General features: G+C 34.6%; 1 protein-coding gene across 1 annotated transcript in view; it reads right to left on the reverse strand.

The window, feature by feature from the left end:
- TMPRSS15 (transmembrane serine protease 15) overlaps positions 1 to 12,635 on the reverse strand; it is a 116,775-nt gene that overhangs the window by 42,277 nt on the left and 61,863 nt on the right. The window contains exon 17 of the mRNA XM_059388380.1: positions 10,500 to 10,640. Coding sequence (XP_059244363.1) covers positions 10,500 to 10,640 — 141 coding nt within the window. The remainder of the gene's footprint in view (positions 1 to 10,499; positions 10,641 to 12,635) is intronic.

Here is a 12,635-nt window from a genome sequence, read left to right on the forward strand (position 1 = left end):
ATCTATAGGGTGAAGAGAGACACATAAATAAACCTATAATATCCATCCCTTTTCTACCTCTTTACACATCAGCCTTCTACAGCAGTGCATGGTTGAGCTAGATTTAATATCAGGTAAGACTATATACATTTAGTTGCTCAGAATACCTCCACAAAAGCAGTGTCAAAGCCAGAGACATGACTTGAGAAAAGTGTGGAGAAAACCTTAGACATCTTTGTAGCAGAGCACAGAGCAGTTCCAAGAGATGGCTAAGAGGTTTAGGATACATCTCTCCCTCAACATCTCTGTTAGTCTCTTCAATAAACTTGTCCACCCCAAATGAACATACAAACATACATTGGAATGTTACAGAAGCATGAAAACATTTATTGATTTCACCATCCAAATGATACATCCAAACCTATAGAGAAATGTGGAAGTTGCCTCTGGGCAGGACCAAAGCTGGACCAGGCTGGAAACAGTGAACACATGGGTCAGGTGGGGAAAAGTAGTCACAAAGAAAAGGAAACTCTGCATCAGCAGTAATTTGTGAGGAGCTTAAAGATGGAGCTCCAAACAAGTAAATCAGGGTTGGAGTCAAGCATGTGATTGCAAGTGAAGAATCAGAAGGCAAATGAAGAGGCTGGACAAGGAAGGAACTGAATGGATCTAGAGGCACTGTTGGTTTCCAGAATTTGAGTGATGCAAAAATAGGCCTACAGGAAATACTCATTGTTGGAGGAAAGTGAATGCTGCTCTTTCCTTGAACTGTTTGATCTTGCAGGGTTTTGCTCAGGGCAAGTGGGGTTTGCTCCTTCATCGTGATTTCCTACTAAGACTTGGGAGGGATAGCTACATGCCAGTATGAGGATCTCCATTGAAGGCCACGTGGAATTTGGCTTCCCTGAGAAGGGAGATAGTGGTTCGGTATGGAGAAGCTTGGTGTTTCTTCCCCTATGTTGTACAAGGATGATTATAATGGGGAAGCAAAAGCTCTTGATAAAAATAAGGAAACCTATATTTTGAAAGCTATTATGGGTATTAATCATAAACTATTATATTGTATTCAAGGAGATACAGTTCATGTTGAAGTTGTTTCAGAACTGAACTGTATTAATCTCCATATGGACTTTCTCAATTTATAATGATAAAATGTAATGTCACTTGAAAGGAATTATTCTTACAGTTTTAAAAATAGGTTGTAGCCCTGAATCTGAGAGTATTGATAAGCACCATTACACTATAAAAAGAGATACCACATGTAGACATACAACACTTGCTAAAAAAAGTATTAAAATTGGTGCAGTAATTACTAATACCCATCACCTATTTCCAGCAATATACATATATATACATATGTGTGTATGTGTGTGTATATATATATATATATATATATATATATATATATGTAAAGAGGATTATTTTTTTCTTAAAAAAATGCATAATTCCCTTGAGGAAGAGGATCTTCAAGTGGGAGAGGGGAAGATGGTGCCATCCAGCACCCCAAGTGAGGGAAACTCCAATACAATAATTCATATGAGTGGCCTTAAAGGAAGGCCATCAATCACTCCTCACCTGAAATTCTTTTACACTAAAGAATCACAAGGGGTAGTGCTTCCATGGGATTAATGCAAGAGTTTTTATATTTTCTTTCAACTCATGTGTGTGTGTGTAACTAAATTAAATACCCTTATTTGGTTCTGTTCTTTTCTATTCTATTCAACTCTGAATTTTTATCTATTCTATTTTATTCCATTTTATAATAAGAAATGCTGGTCAAAACCAGATAATTTGATTTCATGATCAGCTTTTTAAAAAATACCAGACAAAACTGAAATATAGTGAATAACTTCAAAGGAGGTGGTGATGACTTTAGTTTCTTAATGTTTGTGGGCATATAGCTGTACAAATAAAGACTTATGTTCACATCCGGTATAATACATTTAAAGTCAGAAGTTAGTCTAGAACTTCCCTTGTTGGTAGTTAGGGGCCAGGAGAGAGGATGGCAGTAGAAACAGCCTGCATTTTCTCCATGTGGGAAAAGAGCATGGCCTTCCTTTTGACCAATGCACACTGGAAAATTGAGTGACAACTGCCATATAGGACAAGCAGCCAAAAGAAAAATACAGCAGTGATAGAATTTTTCTGTTTGCCTCTCCTTGGACACTATAGTTACAGCAAGATAGAAAGGAAATGGGTAGTAAATGAGTCAAAGGCAACATTTCTACTCTCCTCTATCTTAAAAGCTGTTAGGCTAAGTTTTGTACCAGAACTGGGAGAGAAAAGAAACTTTGAACTAGACTAGATTGAAGTTTTGATGCTGTATTTGACATTATATCTTAATATCTAAAAGTGAGTCTTACTTACCCAGTTAAGAAAATTTAATACCTAGGAGCACCTGGGTCATGATCCTAGGGTCCTGGGATCGAGCCCCACATCAGGCTCTCTGCTCAGCAGGAAGCCTGCTTCCTCCTCTCCCTCCTTCCTCCTCTCCCTCCTTCTCTGCCTGTATCTCTGCCTACTTGTGATCTCTCTTTGTCAAATAGATAAATAAAAGCTTGAAAAAAAATGAATATACAGTTTACCAACTGAAACATGAAATTTACATGTTTGGCATAAAGTGGGAAATCAGTAGTATCTGCTAAACATTAAGTGAATTAACTGATGTTAAATGAGCAATATACCTCAAAGATCAGAATGAACCCTAGTAACAGAATTGACATAACATAAAGCAATTTTTTAAAGTATGATTTCAAAGAAATACTTTTTTTTTTAAATTGGGAAGTTGCTTCGCTAATGGTGACTCTATTGATTTGCAAAACAGAAACTGAGTCTACAAATTATGAAGATAAAATATGCTTGTTTATGTTTGAATGGTGGCTTAGACATAAGCTCTGGAATCTTATGACCTTGGTTTGATCTAGAATTTAGCCATTTTCTTTACGCTAATTTTCAACCTCAAGCAACTAAATGACTCTTTCTGAGCCTTAGTTTCTTTTACTGTCTAATGGGGATAAAGAAGATTATGTCTTAGTGTATACTGAGAGTCAGTTAAAAATAAAAAAAGAAATCTATATGGGAGGCACCTGGGTGACTAGGTTGGTTAAGCATCTGCCTTTGGCTCAGGTCATGATCCCAGAGTCCTGGGATCAAGCCCCACTTCAGGCTCACTGCTCAGTGGGGATCCTGTTTCTCCCTCTGCTCCTGGCTCCTCCTCTCTCTCTCAAATAAATAAAAAAAATCTTAAAAAAAAAAAAAAAAAAAAGAAAGGTAAGAAAGGTATTTGGTATACCAGTATGGATAAATTGAATGTTCAATGAATAATATTCTGAACAGGAAAAGGTGTAACACTTTGAAGGCATCCCTTTCATTGATTTTTTAAAAAAATATTTTATTTATTTATTTGACAGAGATCTCAAGTAGACAGAGAGACAGGCAGAGAGAGAGGAGGAAGCAGCTTCCCTGCTAAGCAGAGAACCTGAGGCGGGGCTCCATCCCAGGACCCAGAGATCATGACCTGAGCAGAAGGCAGAGGCTTTAACCCACTGAGCCACCCAGGCGCCCCTCATTGATATCTTATTAACATTCTCATTTCCATGTCCAGTTGTCCTACTTTCCTCCAGATAACAGTATAAACAACAAGAAATCATCCTTAATTTTTTCCTCTGGATCTTTTAAAACAATAATTGGGATTGTTTATACTTTATTTTAAACTTTGAAGCTTTGCAACCCAAATTTAAGTCACATTAATTAAAAAAATTAAGAGAGACGTGGCTGGCCTGGTTGTTTCTACAAATCTCTACCTCAATGAGAGAAGTAGGTTACATATGTCAACTATAATACTATTAGGGATGTTCTTGTAAATGTAATTATCAATTTGTTTCACAAACACATACTTTTTAACCAGATTAGTGAGATGATAAATGGGTAAAGACAATTGCACATTCTAATGCAAACATTAATATTTTACTGATTTTATATTTTATTTCTCCACTATTAATTTTCCTTTAAAAAGCAAGAAGGCTCAAAATTAGGTATACATGTGTTTGTATTTATATATTCTATTTTAAATCTATACTTTGATATATATTATGTTTATTTAAAAAGTTGACAGCCTAATTACATATCCATGATTAAATATCTTACTAGAGAATATTACTCACCATGACTTATTTTTAAATTATCTCATTACTTTGTTTTCATAGCTTGTTAAAATCATTATGTAAAAATGAGTTCTCAATGCCAACAATTTAATCATAGATAAGTTTATTGATAATTTTACTCTTTTACTAGTGTCATCAGGCTATATTTATTTAGTAAAGCACATATTTGCTGAATGGAAATTTAAATTTCTGAATGAAAATATGAATGAATACATGCATAAAGATTTGAAAATTGGTGATTTATTTTTGCACTGTGGCCTGAAGCTGTTGAGGTTATACTCTATGAGTCTAGAAAAAAAAAATAATAACTTGCTTCCATAAAACGGATGCATACAATGAAAAAATGCTGAATGAGGCAAAATGATCGATTATTCCTGCACTGAGTAGAAATTATAAAATGTGGAGAAAGTGTGAATAAAGTCTTTCAAAATTTTCCTTACATGCATGAACTGGATTCTGATTCTTTGCAACATATAGTTCAGCTTCATTAAGAAGTCTTTAATCCAAAGTGTAACTCTCTGTGGCCTCTGAAATCTTACTTCCAATCATTTTATGCCCATAGTGAGAGAGGGAAGAAGAAATATTGCTAAGAATTGAATTTCCCCATCTTCTTTTTATGAAGTCTCCAGTAGCCCTGCCTCATTTAGTCAACATATGCTTGGCTTTAAATGGAACTGAATTGATCTCTAAGGCACATGCCACACAGTCTGGGGAGGGCTCTAAACCCCTAAATGTAATCAGCTGCCACTTCCACAGTTGCCTGATAAGCACTATTGAATTCCAAATTAAGACCCTGAGTATCAGAAAAGAGCAATGAGGGGACGTTTATGGGAGACCGATCTTAATAAATCTATATTTCATATACTCTAGTTTAATTTACAAGGAAATGCTAAAAATAGGACAAGGAAAGGAGATACAAAAATATGCTATACAATTGTTTTATATTTCAGTTGAATGGGTTTGAAGGTGCCCTTAAAATATCTCAGAAGATAAACGAAGTGCATAAATGCTGAAAATTTGTGATATCCCTTTTATACTTCTAAAGTGATCATCAAAGCAGGGAACCATATAAACAGATAAGTGTGCTCAACCTCTCTTTCCATTACCAGCTTGATTATCTTCCACTGCCAATTCCCTGTTTCTATAATTGCTTTTCAGTCTTTTGGTGTAAAAATCCCATTGGGAGAAGATTGTGCTGATGATGACTCATTCACTCCATTTTCTACTCTGCAGCAGCAACTGTCCTGTGTCCAGGAGTGTTGGGAATCCACATTCCCAGAATATTCACCACACGGTGTTCGTCATGGAATCCGCTATTCAAGCTTCAATCGGAAATTCTCTCTAAATGTTTTATTTCTTGAATAACATGATCATAGTAATTGCAATCTAGCAAATGGGTAAACAAGTATGAACAACCCCCTACACCAAAATCTTGGGATTTATTTCATATTAGAAGTAGTAGATTGTGCTCTTTAGGCTTTTTACTGTGAAGAGAATTGCTTGTGATATTTTTCAAAATCCTTGGGGTTGTATTTATCTCATAAAAATCTACTAAAAACCAGAAACTGTAATATTTTTGTTGGAAGAAATTTATTGTTATATTCCTTTTTGTGATCTATTCTTTCCACCTTTTTCCTCTGTCCTCATCTAAGTTGTGTTTTTTTGTTTGTTTGTTTGTTTTAAGACCGACCTTTCTCTAAAGTTTTGTATCAAAGTGATTTCTTTTTTGCAGATGGTGGGATGCTCAATAATTATTCCAATTATTCAGATTTATGAAAAAAATCACTTTTGGTTAGAGTTAGTTTTTATTTTTAATCTCATTAGTTCGGTTGGTTTTATAATTCATCTTCATTTCTTTAAAAATAAACTTCTTTCCTTTGCTAAGAATTTTGACTTTTTTAGATTCCACCTATGTGATATTATGTAGTATTTGTCTTCCTCTGACTTATTTCACTTAGCATAATGCCCTCAAGTTTTATCCACATTGTCACAAATGACAGGATTTCCTTCTTTCTCATGGATGAATAGTGTTCCACTGAATATAATATACCACATCACCTTTATCCATTTATCTGTAGATTAACACTGAGGTTGTTTCTATATCTTGGCTATTGTAAATAATACGTCAATGAACATGGAAGTACAGGTATCTCTTCGATATTCTGATTTCATGTCTTTTGGATTCATATCCAGAAGTGGGATTGCTGGATTATATGGTAGGCCAAATATTAAATTTTGTGAGACCTTCATAATGTTTTCCATAGTGGCAGTACCAGTTTGCATTCCCATCCTCACATCCTCACCAAAACTTATTTTTGATTACTTGTCTTTTCAACAATAGTCATTTTAACAGGTGTGAGTTGATAGCTCATTGTGGTTTGGATTTGCATTGCCCTAATGATGAGTGATGTTGAGCATCTTTTCATGTACCTTTTGGTCATTTCTATATGTTTTTTGGAAGAAAATATTCAGTTCTTCTCTTTTTTTTAAAAATTCAGATTGTTTTTTAATTAAGCTTTTTATTTTAATTCCTGTATAGTTAACATACTTTGTTGTATTAGCTTCAGGTGTAAAATATCATGTTTAAAAAATATAATACTTTTTTAAAAAGTTATTTCCATGACATCACTCTTTGAAAAAGTTTGGGAAGCCTTCTTCTCCAGCAGAGTAGGTATTTGGTATTTTCTTACACTACTTTAAGATACTTGGAAGAATTAATTCTTTTGCATTCAAATAATAGATGATAGATGCCAAATAGATGATATTGATGCCCCTACATTAAATTCTCCACAAAATCTCAGAAATATCACTATATCGTCTGTAAGTATTCATCATTAAATGGGTAATATATACAGCTGATTTGATTTTTTAAAGATTCATTTATTTATTTGAGAGAGAGAGGTGAGAGAGGCAGAGGGAGAGGGAGAGAATCTCCAGCAGACATCTGAGCATGGAGCCCAAGACAGGGCTGGATCCCATGACCCTGAGATCACGACATGATCAGAAATCAACAGTCAGGTGTTTAACCTCCTGAGCCACCCAGGTGCCCCAAAGCTGATCTGATTTTTAACATATTTATTCTGTTTAAGAATTTGTCAAATGATTTTTGTTAAAATTTAAAAATTCAATAAGAAATTTTATAATGCTGATTATTGCTTATTAATTTTTTACAGACAGCAGGAAGACTTTGTGATTCCAGAAAATATATAATTCTTCTTCCTTTATACTTTTCATTGTCAGTTTTGACTGGTTCTTTTCTTTTGGAAATGCTTATTATTTTCAAATTGGGGCTTGGTGTTTTTTTTTTTCCTGCATGCCCATTGCAGATTCTCACATTTTTCCACCTCTTTATCTATTGTTTTAACATTCTTGATCATGCTTATGTGCAGCAATTTTTTTTAAAGATTTTATTTATTTATTTGACAGAGAGAGACACAGTGAGAGGGGGAACATAAGCAGGGGGAGTGGGAGAGTGAGAAGTAAGCTTCCTGCTAAGCAGGGAGCCCTGTGCAGGGTTACATCGCAGGACCCTGGGGTCATGACCTAAGCCAAAGGCAGACGCTCAATGACTGAGCCACCCAGGTAACCCTGTGCAGCAATTTTTGTGGAAATGTGGATATTTTGGTGCAAGTGTTTGAATAGGTATACTATCAACCAAAAAACTGTACCATTAATGAATTAACAAAGACCTCTAATCAAATCAGAAAGAATAATTAGGCTATGATAGAGTTTCAGCTGGAAATTCCTCTGCCTGAAAATGGCCATAGTATTCTCAATATCTTAAGGGGCAACTGTTTTGTAATATCATTTTTGGGGGATAGGAGTTCAGCAGGATACTAGAAGCTAAATTTAAATATTAATTTTCCACAGAAAATTAGAAGCTATAATTTTAGGTATAAAAATAATGCTGAAACCATCTTGTGTCTTCTATTATTGACTAAAATTCTTTATTAGGTCATTTACTTTCTATGTAATAATAAGAACCAATTAGATTTATCAATCATACACATCCAAAGTCTTTTTTATCTTAGAAGAACTAAATACTACCTATCAAATTTTTCTCATCCATGTCCAATACTGATCTACATTTTAAAGGTATCATCAGAAAACCAAATGATTAACTTAAGTTAAATCAAATGTTGAATGAAATTGAAATTAAAATAATAGGTACACCACAAAGAGAAAAACTAGAATAAAATATAGGCAGACAAACATGGTTGTCATAGTGCAATCAGTAGCAACAAAATTTTCAAGGAACAGAATCAGTAGCTTGATTCAAAAATGATGGTCTCTTTCCATAATTTGGCTATTGTTGAAATGCTGCTATAAATATCAGGCACAAATGTTCATTGACTGGTAAATGGATAAAGAAGTTGTAGCACGCGCGCGCACACACACACACACACACACAACACAAAATATTACTCAGCCATAAAGAAGAGTGAAATCTTGCCATATGCAGTGATGTGCATGGAGCTAGAGAATACTAGGTGAAGTGAAATAAGTAAGACAAAGACAAATACCATACGATTTCACTCATATGTGGAATTTAAGAAACAAAACAGTATGGGAAGGGGAAAAAAAAAGAGACAGGGAAGCAAATCATAGAGAACAAACTGAGGGGTGATGGAGGGCCGTGAGTGGGGGACAGGCTAAGGGAGGCACTTGTGATGAGCACTGGGTATAATGTGTAAGTGATGAATCAATGAATTCTACACTTGAAACTAATATTACATTGTATGTTAACTGGAGTTTAAATGAAAACTTGAAATTAAAAACAAACAAAAGCAAAACAAAACGATTGTCTCAAAATTACCTTGATTAATAAATTTCAAAGCAATGATATGGTTCTTTCCAAAGTTAGTTCCTGACTATATATATAGTCTCTCTCCATATACATATTATATATAGTCATATATTTATATATTTATAAACATATAGTTATATAAATATATAACATCTACTGCTACTGTCATGTCGCTATATTTTTTATTTCTTTGAAAAATAATTATAAATATGATTTTAAAAGAAACAGTTTTAATTTGTAAAGTAAAAATAATTTGAAATTAAGTCATGTTCTATATTTTCTCCTTTTTATGTGCAGTATTTTAAGATAAAAATCTAATTTTCTGTAAATCTCAAAGTCTTTATTCCTATTTTTATACTATTTATTTGTCATAGTTTTTAATATTTTGTTTGCTTATTTCACTAGTTGAATATTTTGATTGATATATGTCACTATTGCTTATAAGTCACAAGTAGCTGTTTCTAAAACTGATCACGAAACCCAGAAGGGCAGATTAGTTGATTGACTCCTACCTAAGTAGATTGGATAATACTTATTTCCATGGCCAGAGGGTGGACAAGATACAGACCAACTTTGCAGTTAAGCAGAAAACATACAACTTTCAGAGATGAAGTCAAAATTCTGGGCTAGTTGTGAGGGGAGGAACAGATACTTGTACTGCTGGATCTGAGATTAGATAACAGGCCAGATGAAGATCAATGCTTTGACCCTACCACTTTTCTAGATAGTCTAGTCAAAGACAAACTGATCATAATCTCCTATGGAAAGGGAAGATAGATAAAGGAAGTGACATGTATTTTGTCTTCCTGACATATTTGCACCAGGAGAGAACCAAAGTGGAGGGGCAATAGTATAAGAAAAATCATAGTCCAAGGGGAGCAGCAAGGAATCACAAATTGTCTCTAGATTGTCAGAAGCAAAGAGTTGTGTCATATCCTTTATCTACAGGTATAGAAATACAGATATATCCATGATGAGCAGGCATGCAATTTTGTTTTTTCCTGCTGATTATGTTATGTTATGATAAAAAATATAGAATAAGAAGGTTGTGCATACCAGTGGTATCAGCACCAAATTCCTGTATCCTTCATGGCAGCAGCTTTATACTGGTTGTCTTTAAGAAGTTAATGATGTTAATTTTTTAACGGGATGTTGTTGGAATCCAAACAGCTCACTTGCCTGACTCCCTGCTATTCTCTGAAAATAGTTTTAGCAAAGGGAACTTGACAGATCATCCTTCTTCTTCATAGTGCCAAGTAACCTGCTTTTTAACATTTAAAATGGCCCTCTTAAGTGAGCAAAATTCACAACTTGACGCCCCATCGAAGAGCAAGTAAACCTGCTGAAAATGATGTGCATTCCTGCTTTGAACTGACCTAGGCAGTGGTTACGCAGATGTAAAGGAGGAAAGAAAATCTCTGATGTGATGACAGAGAATGAGTATATCCAAATGCAGACACTGAAGTCACATTTAGGCTTTGAAACACTACATGCTTTTATCGTTTTGCTCTGAAAGTTACAATGCAACATGTAATCCCAAGTGCACATACCTGGGATCCCCAAGTAGTAGCCAGTAGTGAAATTTGCTTTAAATCCCCCTTTTGCCAACAGCTTGTCAGTGATGAAAAGCACAGTCATTCTGTTGGTGGTTGAGAACACGTCCATTACTGGGCCAGGCCCTGTATACACAGCTGTTCCAATAGAAAACAAGAAAATCACTGAAATAGTCCTTTGCATCTGGAAGAAAGCAAACCTGTTCTTACAGTTCTGTCTTCTAGAGGTATGCAACATGCAACATGGCTGGTCAGGAAGTGACCACATGTGCATAATTGTGTACTTCCTTTTAGATTTTGGACACTGCTTCTAGGAAAGCCAACTTCTCTATTGATCTTTTCCAGGATTGTCTGAAGTTTCTGTGGCTCTATGCTTTAATGATAAATTCCTCCTAATATTTACTGGCTTAGCGCCACTACTCTTCAAACTCATGTGATTCCCAGAAAAAAAAAAAATTATATGACTGCTTTTAAAGATCTTTATAAAACAATGGGGGTTATAACTTCCCTTAGTAAATTTTTGTCCAAATGCATTTGATATTTCTTGTGAGGTGAATTATTAACCTAAGCTGAAAGATTAGGTTAATTAGAGACAGGTAATATAAACCTAAGTGGTGGTTTTCAAAATGTTTTCCACTAAGTCCTGGGCTTTGGGGGTTTCATAAATAATGAAATATTCTCTACTACACAATAAAGCTTAGGCTAATTAAAAAAATATGTTCACACACACACACACATAATTAGGGAGGGACCGGGGGAGGGGCCGAGGGAGAGATCTGTAAGCATGCTCCCCATCCAGTGCAAAGCCCAATGCAGGGCTCCATCTTACAACCTTGAGATCATGACCTGAGCTCAAATCAAGAGTTTGATGCTTAACTGACTGAGCCACCTAGGCACCCCTCATATTATTAGATATTTTATATATTACAATCCTGGAAAGTGATTATGTTTCAAAAAGACTTCTTGCCTCAATTTTGAAAAATATGATTTTGAGATCCTCTGGAATTCTTGTTTACTTTTCAATAATTGATGTAATATTAAGAGGTGAAATGATGAAAATGAATTCTTATATCATGAGAAACTGAATTTTCATTAGAAGGACAATATAAAGTAAAAATGGGAAAACAACTCAAAATATGTTTATAACTATGTTTCTCAAAATAAAATTTGAATTTCATCCGTTCTTATTACCATTAGATTCCCATCCCCACTGAGATTTTCATTGTTGATGTCTTCTGTGTGTGGCTCTCAAAATCCTCTTCTAGGTAGCCTGAACTTTAGAACTTTGTGGGATTTTTCGGGAGAACACAGTGTAAGCAGTAATCAGTTAGTATCACTGGGAACCCTCTCTACCACCCTGCCCCCCGTACAGCTATGGAAAGTTCCTTCTGGTCTTCCTCCATTGGTTGCCATGTTCATGAGATTGTATCTTCATTGCATAGCTAGCTGGCCAGGTTTTGTAGGAAATGATTAATATGAGTCCCAAACACAGTTTGATAAAACACTTTTACTTGTGAAGTATGTTGTTTCATGTACTCCAGTTGGCCCTATAAGCATTTTCATAATTTAATGTATTACTTATCAGGAGACACTTTCTTAAAAACTGGTAATAGTTAAATAGAATATTAGCTATTACATTTGATTGATAGTTTTTATTGTGTTACTGTGTATTTTATGAACTACATACAAAAATTTCCTCCAGAATAGTACACTTTTCTCCCATGTGTATTTTGAAAAAAATTAGTAATCAATAGAAGATAGGGAAAAATCAACTTTGGTCAATATTTGAATCATTCTCAGGTACTTATATAGGAGCCGCTGGTCCTAGAGAAACAGGCAATCAGAGCAATAATGAAATGTAAATAAAAAATCATAAAAAATATTTGCATAAAAGAATTTCTTCTTTTAGTTTGATGTGAAACAAAACTGGATTTAATAGCTATTTTTGGAATATGATGTACACATAATGCATATTAAATTGAGTAATATATGTCTTTTAGCTTTTACTCTCCAATGGGTAATGTTTACTGTAGTATATTAATATAGCTGGTTGAAACCACTTATGCAAAAATATTAATTCTGGTTTGCCAAGGATGCTCAAGAAGAATATTACTCTGTCATAATTGTAAACAC

This window comes from Mustela nigripes, chromosome 2 (assembly GCF_022355385.1).
Source record: "Mustela nigripes isolate SB6536 chromosome 2, MUSNIG.SB6536, whole genome shotgun sequence".
Classification (NCBI taxonomy): Eukaryota; Metazoa; Chordata; class Mammalia; order Carnivora; family Mustelidae; genus Mustela; species Mustela nigripes.